A 19,776-nucleotide genomic window follows, 5' to 3' on the forward strand; every position below is an offset into this window, starting at 1 on the left:
ATGGGGTCGCAAAAAGTCGGACACAACTGAGCGACTGAACTGACTGACTGTTGTAAGTCTATTCAGAGTCTTTTTCTTCTTGAGTCAGTTTTGGTAATTTGTGTCTTTCTAGGAATTTGTCCATTTCATCTAAATTTTCTAATTTATTGATATACAGCTGATCATAGTATTTCTTTTGATTTCTGTAGAGTTAGTAATGATAGCTCTTTTATTCCTAATTTTAGTAATGAATCTTCTCTCTTTGTTTCTTGGCCAGTCTGACATTTATCAATGTTGTTCATCTTTTCAAAGAACTTTTTATTTTGTTAATTTCTCTCTGTTGTTTTTCTGTTCTTTATAGTTCATTCATTTCTGCTCTAATCTGTATTATTGCCTTTTTATGTTTGCTTTAGCTTAGTTTGGTCTTCCTCCTTCCAGTGTCTTAAGGTGGAAGGCTAGACTTTTGTTTTGAAATCTTTTTTAATAGTATATATAGCTGTAAGTTTTCCTCTAAGTATTGCTTTAGCTGTCATAAGTTTTGGTATCTGTGACTTTATTTCTCATTCATCTAAAACTATTTTCTAGTTTCCTTAAAATTTCTTCTTCGACCCATTGGTTAGTTAGGATAGTGTTTTTGTTTTTTCTGATGTCCACATATTTGGGGACTTTCTAAATTTTTTGTTGTAGATTTCAATGTTAATTCCATTTTTAGCATTCATTAATGCTAATGCTTCCAAATACTCTCTAAGATATGGGAAAATGTTTCTGTCACCATTAAAATAATTGGCTCCTACTTACTGAGTTTTACTAAGCATCATTATGATAATAGCCTTTTATACATTGTTACATTTAAATATTCTCAACTGAGGTACAGAAATTAAGTAACTTTCCTAATGTCATATAGCTAAATTCTAAAGCACTTTCCTTTAACACCTTACTGTGTGTTATAAGAGTAAATAAAAGCAAATCAGGATTTCAAATTCTATAAACAAAATAATACAAGTAAATTTAAACAGAATTCTTTTTCAAAAACAGAAAACAATAATACTAAAGATGATCTGTTTCTCGGAATGGGATGAAAAGTAAGTTTCTCCCTCTATTCCTTTCAAATTTTCTCTAAAAGATGTGTGCTTCATTTGTTAGTTAAAAAGGTATTTTTTAACAGGTTAATTTATTAGTTAGGTAAAGAAATAAAATGTAGGAAAAAGTTAGAAAAATTAAATGGTAAATTTTATTGAAGTTATGAATGTCACTAAAATCTCTAAACTTTTACATTTTTCAGTTATGAATCATAGAGCTGAAAATATGATACTGTGCAAAAACACATGCAAGCAAATAGCTGAGCCAGCACATTTTAATCACTACTAATAAACAGCAACTCAATCAGATCAGTGAGCCTAGAATTATGAGATAAAATTTATGAGAAAAGCAAATTCTGAGAGACAACTGCCAAGAAATGCAATTAAAAAACCAAACACTACTCATTTGGCTATTGTTCTTACTCTTTCATCACTTCTACCCCCTCTTCTCCAGATGGTTTTTATTCCTTCCCTTCCTCCTTTTGCCAAAAGTTTCTTCCCATATTCCCAACGGGAATCACCCCTCCATACTTTAGTTCATGCATTCATTTGATGAATATTTATAGAGTACTTACGTGCTCTAGATCCTAGATACAGAAGTGAAAGGGATACAGAAAGTGATACTCTGAGATCATAATGTTGTAGGAGAGAACTGTGTAAAAATGAGTAAATGCACTGTGCCAGGCTTGGATGGAACATCTGAGCACATGATCTTAAAGATGTGTCAGTGTGAGATGGACAAAGGGGAAAAGGTTTCTATAACCAGCACCCAAGTCAAGATATAGACGATAAATCAACTATACTTCAAAAACAAAAGCCATACCTATGTATGAGCTTCTCTGGTGGCTCGGTGATAAAGAATCCGCCTGCCAATGAAGGAAAGTCTCCAGAGTCAGGAAGATTCCCTGGAGAAGGAACTGGCAGCTCCCTCCAGTATTCTTACCTGGTTAAATCCCCGAAACAGAGGAGCCTGGCAGGCTACAGTTCATGGCATTGCAAAGAGTTAAACACGACTTAGCGGCTAAACAATGACAACAAAAATACACACACACACACACACACACACACACACACACACACATACACACAATATTTAGGAGAGTAGCCTAGCCTAGAAATATTTTGAGGAAGTGTCATGATTCTAATCAGGCTTCCCAGGTGGCTCAGCAGTATAGACTCTGCCTGCAATGCAAAACCCCGGATCAGGAAGATCCCCTGGAGGAGGGCATGACAACCCACCCCAGTATTCTTGCCTGGAGAATCCCATGGACAGAGGAGCATGGCAGGCTACAGTCCATAGGGTCACAAAGAGTCAGACACGACTGGACCGGGTTAGCACACACACACATCATTCTAATCATGATCACAACATAGTTTCTCACTTTTCAACCACTAATTTGATTTTTGCCACTATTTATTTTGTCTGTTCTAGAACTTAGAATCATGCATATATACTCTTTTGTGTCTGCCTTCTACCACTCAGCATGGTGCTTTTGAGATTCATCCATGTTATTGCTTGTTATTAGTACTTCATTCCTTTTCATTGCTGAGTAGCAATAGCAAAATATTGTGTATATCAATATATCATGGTTTATCAGTTTATCTGTAGATAGACATTAGAGTTTCACTTTGGAAAATTACAAGCATTCTTATATTAATGCATACCTTTTTGTGGACATGTTTTTCTCTTGAATAAATATCTAAGGATGAATTTCTAGGTCATAGGTTAGCTAGATGATAAACTTGACAAGAAACTACCAAACTATTTTTAAAGTCGCTGTTTCATTTTGTGGGCTTCCCAGGATGGACAGGGAGACGTGGCGTGCTGTGATTCGTGGGGTCGCAAAGAGTCAGACACGACTGAGCGACTGAACTGAACTGAACTGAACAGGTAGTGCTAGTGAGAGAACCTGCCTGCCGATGCAGGAGACGTGAGAGACATGGGTTCAATCCCAGGGTCGGGGAGATCCCCTCGAGGAGGGCATGGAAACTCACTCCAGTATTCTTGTCTGGAGAATCCCATGGACTGGTGGGCTACGGTCCATAGGGTCACAAAGAGTTGGACATGAGTGAAGCAACTTAGCATGCACGCACACATACCATTTTGCATTTGCACTAACAATTTAGATGAGAGTTTCAATTGCTTCACATCCTTCTTGTTGTTCAGTCAATAAGTTATGTATAACTCTGCAGCCCCATGGACTGCAACACACCAGGCTTCCCTGTCCTTCAGTATCTCCCGGAATTTGCTCAAACTCATGTCCATTGAGTCGATGATGCCATTTTCTTTGTTGTATAATTTAGCAGAATTCTCTATTCTCTTTTTTTCTGTAAGCTGGTAGGTAGATCTAGAGGTTTGATTAGACTCAGGTCCTTTAGCCAAAGAAGGTTTTCTTTTCTTTTGAGAGTAGAGGTTTACAGAGCTACTGCATAGTGATTTTTTGTTCTCCCATCAGGGAGCACATATCATCCGATTGGCTTTGTGTGTGTGATGTTACCAGCTACTGATGCTCAGTGCCTAGATCCATCAGGTCATTAGACTGGCAGACAGAACACTGGGACACTGTTATAGACACAGTTATGTATACACACATCCATTTAAACACATTTCTGGAAACAGACATATCTCAGGCCCACTCTTATCTTTTCTTTAACAACCTCACTGTCTCATTATTAACTTCTTGGACCTCTCTTGTTTGAAACTTCTCTTTTTTCTGTATAAAAACATGATGTGTATAATAAAAAGCGATCACTGAAACTTACAATAACAACTTTCCAAAGGGAACACAATTATTTTAGAGGAGAGACAAGAATGAACTAAGAGGAAAGAAGCCTTTATAAGATAAAGAAGTCACAAAGAAAGGTGTATCTGAGCTCAGTACACACTTAAATCTGAATCCACCCAGAGAAAATTTATGTCATGAAGGTGACATTTTAGAGCTATGAAACATTTGAAGCTTGAAAAATTAGTACAGGAAAAAGAAAAACCTTAAAATGCCCCTTATTTTAAAGTTTTCTGCATGAAAACTCAGTATTCACTCACGTGTTTTTAAGAATGTCAAGTTTGAATGGGAGAAGGAGCAATTTGAATTTTTGTTTTGTTTCCTTTCTTCATGAAGTGTGTATTTTGTCTTAAACCAGTTCACCAATGCCATTACATTCTGGGGTCACTTAGAGACTTCTGAGTGACAGTGATAGTCTGTTGTCCCCTAGGAGTGTTCTGATGTCTGTCACAACATGAAAGGTATTCATTTAACAGAGACGCAACAGAATCAGATAAATAAGGTACCTGTATCTGATTGATTGCAAGGATTGGGGAGAGAAGTTTCCTCTCATTCAGTTAACAGTAAAAAATATTTACACCAAGTAGAATTGAAAATGGGCTATCCTCTCATCCCATAGTGTGGGGGTTAGGAAGGGGGTTCTTTTATTTTAAGACCTTATTGAGATATAATCCTCATGGTATGTGATTTACAAACTTAAAAGTGTCCAGTGCAGTGTATTTGAGTATATTCATAGGGTTATGCAACTATCACCACCACCTAATTTTAGAACATTTTCATCTCTCCTAGAACCAACGCTATATCCATTAGTTGTCACTTCCCATTCTCTGCACCCCCTAGCTTCCCTCAGCCCCAACCAACCACTATTTACTTTGTTTATAGATTTGCTTGTCTTGGGCAATTACTTTTTAAATGTTATTCATAATCTGTTCCACTAAAATCCTTTTCTTTATTTTTTTACATTACCATAAGAATAAGAACAATAGAATGGAGCCCTCAAAAACATGAAAGGGTCTCAAAAAATTGTAGTAGGGTATCCCACAAAAATGTTATAGCCAGTAGTATCTGATGGTTTAAATAAATAATTGTCAAGCAGTGGAGCCATGGGAAGAGGACAGATTACAGTATCATTTGAGTCAGATGCCAATGATTTTAAAAATAAACTTGAACCAGGCCTGAGTTGCCAAACCTTTTCTTGCTCTGAGAACAGCAATTTTTGCAACCAGGAATATTTGTAAATACAAATCCTAATTTCACTGCTAACCAACTCTATGTCTCTGGGCAAATAACAGGAGATTTGTAAACTTAAGTTTCCTCATCTGTGGTATGAGAACAATGATGGTACCAACCTCATCAAGTTAGTGTGGAGATTCGCGTATGCAGAGCCTTTAGACACACATAATAAGTGCTCAGCAAATGTTAGAACCAAGCATAGCACATAATAACTGCTCAGCAAATTTAGTTGTTGTCTTTTTACCACTTTTGTTCATAAGAACTCAGTAATCTAGGTTAAATTCTACAATGGAATGCTTGGGTATACCAGCTTTTCACTTGCCATACGTGATTGATCAATTTTCAAAATCTCTACTCAGAAGCTTTCTGACATGAAAACAATGGATTGGGATTTAAGATACTGTAACTTAGGGAAAAACACCATTGATCAAGTATGATTAATAAAGCTATATATTAGCCTTCAGTTGCTTTAGAACGATGTGTTCCATGAATAGTAAAAGTGTTAATTTATTATTCTCACCTAACATTCGTGTAACAGATTTTCCATTTCTAAATTAAAAGAAAAAATTAACAGCAATGAAAAAAAGCTTATATAATTGTAAATATTATACATGTCCAATAAAATAAAGAATAGATTAGAGCATTATAAACTACATATAATCTCTTCTAGTTGAAATGTCTAACTAAGATCTTTAATATATGACTTAAATCTGTGTGTGTGAACTGAAGTTGTGATTTGGTTCTGTGTTCATAAATTAAGGCAATGTGACCACCAACAAATGATTCCGTTACCCTTTTTTTAACTCCAATATGAAATGGCTTTGGGTAATAGACTGATATGTTAGATAATTTTATTTTTGAGTAATTATTGTGCATTTTCTGTTCTTTTGAAAAGTGTGGTGCTAAATATTATGATGTCCCAATCAGATGACTCATACACAACATTTTCATACTCCGGAAATGTTAATACATTACAGTCCTTGCCTTGAAAATATAAAAGAATGAATCACAAACAACACATTTTCATTTTCCTTTGACCCTGTGAGACCATTTAAACAATGTGGTTTGCATGCAGCACCCTGTGGCCCTCAAAGGCCTCCACATTGTCTGTTTATGTCTCCATTTTAACCCCAGGCTTTACTCCTCTTGGCATTGTTTTGTATTTGCATGAAAATGTGTGTGTGTGTGTTTTTTTGCATGACAAGTCATCCGTAATGTTAAAGTTAAATGTCTAACATATCTTGCAATATCACGTCATTAATTCTTACATGATATTTTTTTCTTTTATTTTCAGTTACTGAGGTGTAAATAATGCTTGAAATGTAAAAGTGGCATGAAACTGGAGTGATGCAAGCATATTTAATGTTCCTTTAAGAACTTACCATTTTTTAACTGGGAAAATTTGGGGGGCATTCCCAGCCTTGTCTTTGGACACCAATCCCTCAATTACAAATTATGATAAAACTATTTCGAACACAAGTATTGTCAGTAGACTAATAAATTCTGAAGTCATACTTTTTTTTTCCCATGAGAATGTTTTTCTAGTTCTTGAATATGAAGTATAAAATGTGTCCCCTAATTTCAGAATTTATTAGATATTTGATTTATTGGTTCCCTTAAAGCCTTCTTAATAGTACATAAAATTAAGCTCAATTGACTTTGGTGAAATTTCCTAATAACTAAAAACATAATGAGTTACTGAATGACAGCACCAACATTTTAGTGCTTTAATGTTTTTTAAATGAACATAACTATCAAAAGGGATATTTGATATAGGAGTAATGATATACAAAGAAAATAAGTTATTTACAACATTTTGTCAAGCATCTAATTCATAAGAGCACATAACTGTTCCAGCCAATGGGCTGAAAAGTACCGTTCTGTCCAAGTAGTCACCCTGCTGGCTCTGCACTTATTCCTGCCAGCTGCCGTTGCTAAAATCATGTTAGATACCCCTTGTCAAATTACCTTCAGTCTTTGGCACATTAATCCTTATGTAGTTACAAATCTTATTTCTTGGAGAGAGAGAGAGAGACACTCAGAGCCAAACTGGTCAAACAAGCTGGCAAACATATTTTTAAATGATATGTGAATATAAAATTACCAAGATGCACATGGCTTCTAGCCTGTGAAATGACTGAGAACATGTTTCCCAAAGATGAACCCCAGAAAGCATTTCCATAAGAGCAACAATGGGAATAAATGAAATTTTCTTAAGGAGTCTTTTCAGGCACGCATCTGATATTCACTTGAAAAAAAACAAGTTCTGATATGTGTATTCTGTTATGTCTATCTGTATTGCTTTAAATTCCACCTCATTTAAGATAACAGTGGTTTTCATTTTTAAGGACAGTCCTTCTTCCATTATTTTTTATCGTATCAGAATGTAGATGAGTGGCCACTATATCTCCCTTCCTTGAATGAATATCAGGTTACTACCTCATTAGCAGCAATTGTAATAGGTTTTGGTTGATGGTGTCTTGACTGTCACCAACGAGCTCTGTGTTATTGGCAACCGACTCAGCCTCTCTGTGCCTCTGGCCCCCTGCCTACGGAGGAGGGCTTGAAGCTCAATTTTCTTTAAAATCTCTTTTGATTGAAAATATAATACTATAATTATCATCTATCTGTGTGAGAACTGTAATTATCATATATCATAAATCCACACACATCTCTGAGGTTTTAATTAAATTCAAGCTGAAGTAACTCAAATTTATGTTATTGAAAAAGATATCTAGACACTGATGTGTCCGGTGTTTCTAATAGAGTCCTTTCTACCTGATGACAGTGATGATGATCAGGATGACATTTGTGTAGCACTTTGTGTTTACACTGCCTTATATGAGTCTCGCAGCCTAAGAGCTGCTCTTGGATCCTCACGGTGCAGATGAAGAAGACGCTGAGGTCCAGAGAGATTCACTTGCCTGTCTAAGCTGTTGAACTAGCAAGTTACAGAGCTGGACAGAGACTCTGGGTCTTCCACTTCCAATTTAATACTCGTCTCCTCCATCATCATTTACCTGCAACCAGTCTTTTATTTAATTCGGAGATGATTTTTCCAAAGTGTCATTATTTGGAATTTACACTCCTGGAAACTAAAATCTGCTTGCAGGGAGCCTCCCACACCCCTTTAGACTATCCACTTGCGTCACGACAGCTCTCTCTGCTTTTACAGACTAGTTGTTTTGTCAGCATGAGTGTGACAACAATTAGACGTCCCCTGTTTTTGCCCCATGCCTTTTCTCCTTCACAGTCATTCAATGACAAGCGTAAAAAGAGCTTCATCTTTTCACGAAAATTCCCATTCTACAAGAACAAGGAGCAGAGTGAGCAGGAAACCAGTGATCCTGAACGTAAGTAGATTCTCGAAGAGAATGTCACCTGCAACACAAGAGAAAAAAAATCCTTCACGGGCAACACGCATGATGTAGGCTGCCCCATGCCACACGCCTAGGCAAACGAACACGGCAGGCAGGCAGGTCAGGGCTTACTACTGTGACCAGTGTTTGCCTGCAGTCTGGATCCTTCCCTGGACAGAGCTCTTTTTTCGACAGAATGCATTGGAAAGGGACCTGAGGAAGCCGGGGACTTTGCTTCCAAACAGCATTTATCTGTGACCAAGACTGTTGTCTGGTTCACCTTTTCTATCATGCAACTCTCCAAGGGCTTGACAACTTCTTTTCTGGACAGAAACCTTAGATTCCATTGCCACATGTATTGTTTTGGAGCGCTGGCTAACTGGGAGTGATCAAATTCCCCTCTGTCGGTTTCTAGCATTTGTTCACTCTTTCCCTCACAGCGAGCTTATCTTGGGATAACTGAGCTTATTCTTATGCTCAATCTAAAACCTGGCCGTGAAACTTGGAGTGGATCGTTGGTCTCAGCGGTACGTTGCTGTGGCAGTATTGACAGTGGGTAAAAACGGCTCTTGTTGACTCTTTATCTTTTTCATGACAACCTTCTGCTTAAACCTTTCGAGTTGCAATGCGAATCCTCAAGTCGCAGCCCAGGGAGTTTGGGGTGAAATTTGTTTCCTAAGAAGAGAGCGAGGGATCCAGATTGCTCCGGCAACACGGTCTGTCATGGTAGTATCCGTTTCAACTCCACTGACTTCTTCCTTCCTCTTCCGTGGCTGTTCTCCCTCTCTCATTGCTCTCTCTGGGGACTTCCATGCAGGACATCCCCGGATTAGGTGACGACGGTTATGGAACAAAGACTCTGAGTAAGTTCCCAGGAATGGTCACTGTAACTTTTCTTTTCTTTTTCTTTCCTTTTGAGTTTGGCTTTTGTTCCTTTTCTCGAGGGCCTTTTCACTCCTAGCATGCACAAGATACGAGTTTTATTTGTTACCTAGCTGTGAATGCTCCTACCAAGTAATTTCCAACTGTTTTGTTCTGCATGTCAGCATTTAAAAACAAAGTGTCCCAGGCCCTGTAACTTCCGTTGCAGTTCACACCTTCCCTTTCTGGCCGTGCGATGTGACCAACATGGTCCTGATGCCAGCCGTGGCATCCTTGCTCTGTCGCCTAGTACCTCCCAGGGAGCAAGAAGCCATGTTGAAAGAAAGGGCGAGTTCAATGCTCTGGAACAGGAAAGCGGAAATGTATTTTATGTTCTCTCTTCTGGCTTTTCACGTAGACATATTTAATGACCTTGCCAAATTCCATAATTGGGTTATACTTTGCTATTAGTAAAGGAGGTACTTTATAGTCAAAAGGAACATGCATTCTCAAAAAGTAAATATTAAGCTATTTGATCTTCCATAAATAATTCCTTGCTATTAACTTTGACTGATTTTTTTTTCTGACTTGCAGTGATCCTGCTTGAAACGTTTGTATGATAAAGTTTTAGATATATATTAATATGTTTTTCTATCGGTGATTTATTACTGCATTGCATAACCAGATCTTCATTTTATAGCTTAGAGTGGAAAGTAAAGTATATTAAACTAAATTTTTTCTAGTTATTAATGCCTTTATTCTGTGTCTCATTGCACTAATAAAAATAATAATTCTGTGTTTTAATATACTATGATTTTTCTGTCTGACACTAACCCCATTGTGTAGGCACCAATGAAATAAGAACCATTTTGTGTCTTTCGCAGCTGCATCACATGTTCATTTTTGTTTGTTTCGTTTTAATTTAACAGCTATGGGCAATATTTTTAGAAGCTGTTCATTTCATTGCTAAGAAACAAAATAACATTGAGCTGGACTTTGTTTTCAAGAGCTGGTTATATAACCCTGCATAATGATACCCTTCATCCTTCAAATTGTTAATTTGGATTGTTTTAAAGATATGTATGTTTAGAAAATAAAATCTGATCAAGAATAACTGCTGATCTCCTTAAAGATGAAAACTTTATCTTTGAGTCTCTATACAGAATATGTATTGAAATTTTTCTTGAATTGGTGGCTGAAATTCAAGTGTTGATTTCAACATTATCCATTTAGCATCAAGTACCACCAGGGAGAATTTCTAAATTTCCGGTGGGGTTGGGTAGCATTTTAATATATTGTTAATAAATGAACATCTCTTGCTATTGGAGAGTTGAAAGTATGTGATGCCTTTTTAAATCCAGAGTGATGCCCTTTTAAATCTGAAGGTTTATTTACTCTCCAAAATTGAATATATTACACTAGGGAAAGTTATCTGCCAGTTGACACTACTGGTGGCCATAATTTAGACTTTAGCTGGAACATATTTTTAACTTCTTTTCACCTGCAAAATAGAAAAGTTCTGTTAAACAATATCTTAACATTAAGAGAGATTGGTTATTAAATAAACAGCCATATGGTTCTAAGTTTTTCTAGTGTAGCTTCATTCTGAATTATTTTAAAAGTGAAAATCAAAAACAAAAAAAAACTTCATCTTCAAAAGAAGGTGCTTGAGATAATCACGCTCATGAAGATAAGCTATTGTTGGGTATGTGCTTTGACTTTTCAGTAACAAGACAGATTTGCACTGATTCATCACACTTACTTTCCTAGTGCCCCTTTGCACTTACAACATGTGTACCTAGATTAATAATGCAGTTCTCATCAAACACCCACACAAAAAGAAATGATTCCAGTAAACTTAACCCATGCCTTAATTTTCATTAGTTTCATACTCTAAAATCAGTCCATCCAGGATGCGTTAACTAACTCAATTGTAGAAGTCCTTTCACAATCCACGCGTGTATCACATCATCACATAGTATACTTTAAAATATATGACAGTTTTATTTGTCAATTATACCTTAATGATGCTAGAAAATGAAAAGTAATCCATCCAACTGGCAAGAATCAATAATAGCAAATACATTTCAAAGCACTTTTTTTTAACTGTTAGAGAATAACATTATATATTCTTTTCCTTTTTTCTAAAGATTTTGCGACAGTTGTCCCTTTTTAAAAAGCTGAAGTTATCACTAATGATCTTCTCAGATCAAATAGTCACGTATTCTTCATTCAGTTAGCCTGATATACAAAGAAGTTGATAAACTGATGGATTTATCTTCTATAACTTAATAAATAGTACAGATAAATCATTTTGGAAATAAAAGCCCTAAGTCTGGCACATAGTCAGTACATCCCCCTGTTATGCAAGTTAAACTGTGTTTGTGGAAAAAAATTTTGAAATATCACTGTATACTTGTACAGTCATTCAACCAGAGTTAAAAACATGCTTTGTGCTTGGTATTAGACCATTTATCTTCTTCCCGTCCTAATTCCTCCATAACCTGAACCTAAGAGCTATCCAAGCAAGAATCTTAAAAACAAGGAAATATTGAACTGATTCATAAAACACTTTTCAGTGACTCATTTCTTCCTCCAAGGTTTCCTACATACTCAGTGAAGCAGGAAAGTTCTTCAACAATCCCTTTCATCTTGTGAATTAGTTTAGGAAGTATTTAAATAGAAATAAAATGAAAGGGATTCCAGGGAGGGAACAACTGGCAATTTGAAATGCAATATTCCTGCAAAATGCCTAATAGCAAATTAAAGCAACAAAAAGCCTGTAATAAACCAGTCCTTACCCACCAGAAGCTCCTGAAATTATAATCAGGAACATCCAGTTCAGACACATTGACCTTTGTAACAAGAATCTGGAAAATCAAAGCTACACGAATGGGTCAAACTATTTATAAAAAGAGAAGTGCTTAGATGGACAGTATGCATTTTTTATAATTAAACATGCTTTCCTATTTGCTAATAAAAATAAGACACAGCAATCAAGCAGTAGCTCCCCGGAAAATAAAGTTTTCATCTTCATCTTATCTGAATTTTCTTAATGCGTCTCCTCTGCAGCCTTACTTGCCTTCCGCTCACATTTCTAGTAGCCTTGCATGGTATTTCTTTACGTCTGGCTGCTCTCCAATGCTTGGTATCTCTTTTTAATTTGCTGTGCTGTTCTTGCAGAACATGTTTCTTCTAATGCCAGCGATAGCGAAAGTAGCTACCGTAAGTTATTGCTTTGGTTTGTGATTCTTTTCTTTGCAACTGCCCCCTTGCCTGTGGTATTCATTTCAGATTTTTGCTGTTGTTTTTCAATTGCTGCCCTTTATCATCCTCATCCAAAGCAAATGGCTTGAAATGAAATCATCATTTGATGTGGAAAGATACAAAAGACACGAGGGCCATGGGTGAACTAGGGTCATTTGTACAAGGGGTTGTGGAATTGCTAATAAATTATTCCAGCCTTAGTTGACTGTGGCCTGGTGATGCAATTCTCCTAGAGAAGGTGGGGAAAAAATTTTTTTTGGATTTTGACATTCTGTCCTCCAAAATAATTTATACACCCTGCAGAAAGGTTGAAAAGCCATCATGGTTTTATTTTCCTTTTCATTTTGCCTTTTCCTTTCTGTGCCTGGCTCCCCTTTGCAAGAGAAAGCCTGATAAATTACAGTGTTCCTTTTAAATGAGTATGAACCTTGTATATCTCTTCTCTCCTTGATTAATATCTTGAGATAGATACTATGTTGTATCTAACTTTAAATTTTGATGGTTGGGAAGAGATGAAAAAGTTTCATCCTCTAATGTTGAAGGAACTCACATTTTCTTTAAAAGTGAACAAATCTTGGATCAGAAAACTTAACTGAAAAGGTAGGTAACTATTTAAAAATTATTTCTGATTTTTGTTTGGTCACCTCAAGCCATTTGCTGAGTGATAAAAGAATATTCACCAAATGCCAGTCACATCCTTTTTTCTGTTCTGGTGGTTTCTTACCACGTACAGGTTTTTGGTGACTAAAATAAGTACATTTATTACTCTTATCCTTGCAATTTCAATATTTATTTTGTACTCAGTGAAATGGGTTACTCAAAAAGCAACTACTGATATTAGAAAATTGCAGGCCCGATACTTATGACCCTCAGCTACCAAGACAGAAATCAGTTGGAGGTTTTTGGTTTGGGTTTGGGGGTTCTTTGTTTTGTTTTGTTTTTGGTCTTTTTGCTTGTATTAATTGAAGATAAGCGCATAGGAGAACAGAATAACTTTTATTTTTGTCTTTTCCACTACAGCATGGTAATTTATAAAACCATGCCCCTTTTTGAGGTGGAGTGCCAAATAGTGTTCTTGAAGTGTGACAAGTTCAATTTGGATCTTGAGAAAGGCTCTAGATAGATAATCAAATTGGTGGGGAAATAGGCAGGGGAAAGGGTACAAAAGAGGAAAGATGACAGATGGAGGGAGTAGGGGCCAGAGGAGGCAGATGAAGCATGCCACAGAGTGAAGTGAAGAAGAGTTGTGATGAGATACCTTTGATCAACCAAATATTAGAACCCCCTCATTTTCTTCCTCAATAGAATGATAAGTCCTTTTGATAAAAGGAATTAAAGCTTTCTTGTTTTTAACATGATCTTTAACATCTTCACAGTCTTCCTACTCTTATACTTTTATGATTATCCCAAATTGAGAAAATATTTGCCTCTCCCATGTCTTCATTTGGTTCTAAAACAAAGAAACCTAGCTGGTTAAGAAGTGACCAAAGATTATTTGTTGGGTTTCATGGAGACCCTTGGCCCAAATTTCTTGGATGTTCAGTTTTCAGTTTTTAAGTGTTGTGCTTCCATCATGTAGAAACAGAGAAATGGCAAACATCAAATTTTGTTCTTGCAATCCCTTTTATGAAACGTGTACTTTTATGGAACTACCTTTTCCTTCAGAAATCTGTGTTTAGAATATTTCAGAGGCCTTTCTCTTCTTTAGAGATGAGCATGTTCTTTCCAGAATCATTGTTATAAAAATTGCACCAAGGCTTTCAGCTGTTTGACAAGTTTTTGATTGCAGTACTCTAAGTTGACATCAATAATTCTTTTCACTCTCAAATAGTAGATGCACATAAAGGTTTATTGAGTGAATAAAGGAAAAACTTGCAAACAGCTTAAATTATCTATGAGAAGAGAGAAGAGATGGAACTGCACTATAACTAGAGAAAATGTGGAGTCTAATAGTCTGTATTAACTTGAATCTCCTCTGAAGGTACAGAAAGCTAGCCATTCAGATTTCTTTCTTTACAAATGAAAAAAGGTAAGAAGAGCCTTGTCATAGGTTAGAGGAGAAAAAAAATGGATATTTGTTTTTCCAGGATAGAAATATGAGGAATTACAGAGGACTATTTCTTAGTTCATTCAGCATCTACTCTATGTCACGCTCTCTCATAGGCACCTTAAGACTCAATGTAAGTCTCAGTGAACTCTGGAACTCAGCACAGGTAAAGAGGGAGAGCGATCAATACATTAAGAAAGCATAAAGTGTGGCCATTTCTAGCATAAAAGTCTGGCCCAAGAATAGTGGGGATTCAGAGATAATCTCAAAGAGGAGGGGGGCCTTTGAGCTGAGTTTTGCAAAGATGAGGTACTTGCCAGCTCAGTAAAGTTGAAGAAGAAACTCACCAGGAAAGGCATTGGCATGACCAAAGACACAAAGGCTTGGGACAGACACAGTTTTTCCAGGAAGTACAGTTTCAAAATCAAACCAGGCTGGATTTTTCTATTGAATTCCTGGCTTTTGCCGTAATTATGACTTTTATATTTTATGAATAGCAGTCTAGAGAAAATAATACCTCTTTTCACTCATTTTCAGATTTTTTTTTTTTTTTTAACTCTTAGAATCATTCCATGTCTGCTCAGGACAAAATGGCTAAAAAAATAGTCAGTAGTTAGAAAGACTGGCAGGCTTCCCAGGTGGTACTAGAGGTAGGAGACATAAGAGATGGAGGTTCCATCCCTGGGTCGGGAAGATCCCCTGGAAAAGCGCATGGCAACCCACTCCAGTGTTCTTGCCTGGAGAATCCCCATGGACAAGGAGCCTGGTGGGCTGCAGTCCATAGGGTCACAGAGTTAGGCACAACTGAAACAACATCCACACACAGAAAGACGGGCCCAGGCCTGGGTGTTGCATTCTGGAGTTACAGATTATGCCAACCTTATTCGAAAGCCTCAAATATTTTCTGAGATACATATACATGCACATGAATTTACACCAACCTCAATTTCTAATAAATAGCTCAGACCTTTGATGCACCATCTCAAGAATTATAGCATATTTTTTCCAAAGTCCAGCTATACTGAGCACTAGCTACAATACAGTTTAACAATGTACATTGTCTAATTATGCAAAATGCTATCTCATAACTGCCTTAACTATGGGCTAATTCCAGATTTCTGTCAACAAAGTAATGTAATACAGTGCAGGTTTGTGTTTGTTTTGTATCATACCTTTGAATTGCCCTTATATGTGATGGCAATAAAGATCAATTAGCTATAATGGAGACCTTGCAAATCTCTACAAGGTGAAGACCTGCCTTCCTTAAAGCCCAGTAGAGCTCTTATGTTATTATGGGTATGGGAGAGCGGGTGATTATCCTCCTAACCCATTGGTGCTCAGCAGTTAAATAGGATTTTCAAACCAAGGATCTTAAAAAATGAACTGAGTGAAACTGAGATGCTGAGATGAAGAGATCTCAGACTTTCCCTCTGGAATCAGTTGGAATGGTGCCCATATTCCCCTTTCTCCATTCTTCTCAAGTACTGGCCTTATATTTCCTCAAGTTCTTACCAAGCAATTTTATTACATATAGTATCTCATTTTATTTCTGCAACAAAATTATGAAATATACCTTATATTTACACCCCGTTAACAGAGAAGGCAATGGCACCCCACTCCAGTACTCTTGCCTGGAAAATCCCATGGACGGAGGGTCGCTAAGAGTCAGACACGACTGAGCAATTTCACTTTCACTTTTCACTTTCATGCATTGGAGAAGGAAATGGCAACCCACTCCAGTGTTCTTGCCTGGAGAATCCCAGGGATGGGGGAGCCTGGTGGGCTGCTGTCTATGGGGCTGCACAGAGTCGGACACGACTGAAGCGACTTAGCAGCAGCAGCAACTGATGAAGAAGCTGAAGTTCCAAAGAGCTACCTTTCACTAATACTATGTCCCTGCAAGTCTAGTCAAGATATTTTAATTCTGAAACTTAGACATTTTCACTATTCCCTGTGTTTTGTAATCCAAGCTTCTTCACGTTTTAGCTAGTACATTTCAACCATACCACCTATCAAATTAATTGGCTGTCCCTGGTGGTTCAGCAGTAAAGAATCCGCCTGCCAAAGCAGGAGATTCAGGTTTGATCCCTGGGTTGGGAAGATCCCTGGAGGAGGAAATGGCAACCGGCTCCAATATTCTTGCCTTGGAAATCCCATGGACAGAGGAACCTGGCAGGCTCCAGTCCGTGGGATTGCAGAGTCAGAAATGACTTAGTGGATAAACAACAACAATCAATACAAGCAGCAATATTTACATAACATTAACTATGAACTAAGCCTGATTTTAAGGACTCTTATATATAGTAACAGATTTAATCTGAAGATCCTTTGAAGACACTGAATCAGTAATTCACTGCATGACCTTGAAGAAATCACTGAACATTTTTGAACCTTAGTTCTCTTCAATGTAAATGACTAGCTTGGATTAGAAAAGAGATACAGGAAACAGGTTTTAATCAAGACTGCCCTTTAATAGTTTCTTGAGGAACTATACTGAAAAGTGTTGAGGCCAAGTGAGGCTCAGCAGTAATTCAGGCAATGATCGGTGTGATGCGTGTCGAGGGTCCGTAAGGGAGAGTGAAGTCATGCTCCAGACTCTCCATCCATAAACCACGTTAACTCCAAACTCTTTCTTAGCACTAACATTCCGTGGTTCTAGGAAGCTAGTTATTCTTCGTAATTATCCAATGCAGGCCGTAAATACTAAATTTAGACCACTGAATGCCCTGCCACTGACCTTCACTTCCCTCATCTCTCTTTCCCAGTTTGGGAAAAAATTCTAAAGAAAAACACCGTGTTTTTCCTTATCATGAGAGCCTTACTCCAAACCCCTCTTACTGTGACTTGCTTCCAGTTTAAAGACAGTGTTTTCTGGAGGTTGTAACAACAGGCTCTGCAAAGGCTCTGCGAAGTCTCTGCCGGTGGCAGGCGGCCACCCCCAGCTCTGTGCCACGCTCCCCTTTCCAGCCGTGCAATTGCCAAAACAAGACCAAGTAATTGTTTGTACCCTGTGTCAGCTGTTATTTCTAAGTGCCGACACCTCCTGAGCAAAAAATAGAAAAACTACTGAGGATGACTATTTTTTGGAGATGACACAGCAGCATTAAAAAAAAAAAAGAGTTAGGGTTTGCAGATGGAGCATCTTATGGCCTGTCGGTAACTGACCCAGGTTCAGCTCCCTTCTCTGCCACCCACCATTTTTGTTCACCTCTGAGTTCTGCCTCTATATCCCAGCCCCCACAGAGAGTTCTGCACCTCTGACCTTTTTGAGACTGTGCCGCATACTCAGCAAGCAGTCAGCAAAGATGTGGTTTTTAATCTTGACTCTACTACTTACTGAGGAAGTAGGCCCTGTCCCCGAGTCTCAGTTTCTTCATCTGTCAAGTGCAGATGATCAGAGCACCTACCTCAAAAGAAATGGCTGTGAGAAATACGAAGCAGTGGCTGCAAAAGCCTTTCATAGCCTGTAACACGCTATGCAGGCGTGAATTATCGTTCCTTCACTGCTGTGACTTTTTTTTCTCCCCCTCATAATCTCCCTCCCATTACCCCTTGGGCTTTCCATTCTTGAACATGAAAGTGAAAATTGGTTTTGGGCGCTGAGTTCACAGCTATTGTGCCTTATCAGCTGCCACAGCACCCCTGTGGGCTTCCTTACATGGTCCCTGGTTGTCATGCAGCCGTTAGAACTGGGAGGGGTGTTGACTTCAGGGACACTTGCCGTCACTGCTGTCTGCCAGTCTTACTGCTCTGAGCAAGAACCTGTGCTTCCTGTGGGTTAGACGTAAACCAGAAAGCAACAGGTAGACGAAGAACTACAGGACTCTGTTCTAACAAAGTTAGTCTAAGCTGTGTTGCTTTGTCCTAGTTTTTTAAATCACACATTATACATACTGACACCAAATGTATTATTTAAGGTTTGCCTTTAGAATGTCCCATCAGAATGATTTGCAAGGCCATGGGAAAGAGATTCTCCTGGGAACACGAGGTGTTCTCTTTATTTAGGGGAAACCACACTTTCCCAAAGGAAAGTGTACGGACAGAAACACAAAGTGGAACCTATCTTTGGCTTCATTGCTCATCCTGACTCGTACCACTAAAAGCAGAATGCAGATTCATTGGTCTCTTTATGTTAAATACTGAGGACACCTTGGATAACTGTGGTATGGGGTGCCCAGTCTCATGCAGAGACATAAGTATCACCTGATATTAATTCTTTTTTTGCATTTAAAAAGTTTGCAATTTTTTTCAAGTATTCCTGTAACTGACATTTATTGTAATTATCTAAAATCCTGAAAGAGAAGTTAAATTCAACCGTAAGTGTGGAAAAGTGGCTCCATAGCATATTCTGTCACCTGATATGTAAAACCTGTTATCCCACGGGCAGGAGTCCCCTCTCACATATTAATCATTCAGGGAGATTTCTCCTGAAAGTCAGTATGACATTACAGTGTTGGTCTGCCATGCTTCTGTCTCTAAAGCTATGCTGTTTTTTCCCCCCAACTATTTTTACACCTTTCCTCTGAATTCCTATGTCCTCTGCATATGTCAGCCTTTAGATAACTAGAGCTTAGTAGTCATTCCCCTTTATTATTTTTTGACACAGCTTCTGTAAATTTCAGTTGATTCATTTTTTAAAAGAGGATCATTTTTTTCCCTGAATTAAAAAAAAAAACAAACATGAATCTGACTCCTCACATACCAAACTCCTGCCCTGATGTGGGAAGCTCCCCTGAACACTTTTTGGAGCAGTCATGGGTAGGTTCCACTTAGAGGAAGCACCAGTGCCCCTTCTCCATGACTTTAGGAGGTAGCCCAGCCGAGCCATTCTGAGAGTGGGCCCTGCGAGACCTGAGAGAGGTGAGGCGAGACGTGATGTGGGCCTGGGGCCATTTCCCACCCCAGGGAAGACATGCGCATTCACCACTTTAGCCAGAGACCACTTAATTCCCCCAGATCAGCCTTGTCATTACCAAACCTGCCTGTAATATTAACTCCTTTCATGAAATGGATTCATCCTCCAGAGGCTGTGGCTTCTGAAGCAGCAGCACATGGTTCTGACCTGACTGGGCCTATGAGGAGATAGAGCAGTGAGACCCAGTGCCCTCTGGTTTCAGAAAAAACTACCTCTTATGACACACCTCGGGGTTTCCCAGGTGGCGCTAGTG

The 19,776-nt window shown here is 38.1% G+C and overlaps 1 protein-coding gene across 24 annotated transcripts in view; it reads left to right on the forward strand.

Annotated features, from left to right (window-relative positions):
* DLG2 (discs large MAGUK scaffold protein 2) overlaps positions 1-19,776 on the forward strand; it is a 2,364,981-nt gene that overhangs the window by 2,323,691 nt on the left and 21,514 nt on the right. For 17 of the 24 annotated variants that reach the window (XM_018042817.1, XM_018042821.1, XM_018042819.1 and 14 more), the window contains one exon: positions 8,328-8,427. In XM_018042817.1, coding sequence (XP_017898306.1) covers positions 8,328-8,427 — 100 coding nt within the window. Of the gene's footprint in view, positions 1-8,327; positions 8,428-9,250; positions 9,297-12,477; positions 12,818-19,776 lie in introns of those variants that run through there. The other 7 variants (XM_018042823.1, XM_018042822.1, XM_018042825.1 and 4 more) reach the window with 2 other exon arrangements.

The sequence above is a fragment of the Capra hircus genome, chromosome 29, assembly GCF_001704415.2.
Source record: "Capra hircus breed San Clemente chromosome 29, ASM170441v1, whole genome shotgun sequence".
Lineage (NCBI taxonomy): Eukaryota > Metazoa > Chordata > Mammalia > Artiodactyla > Bovidae > Capra > Capra hircus.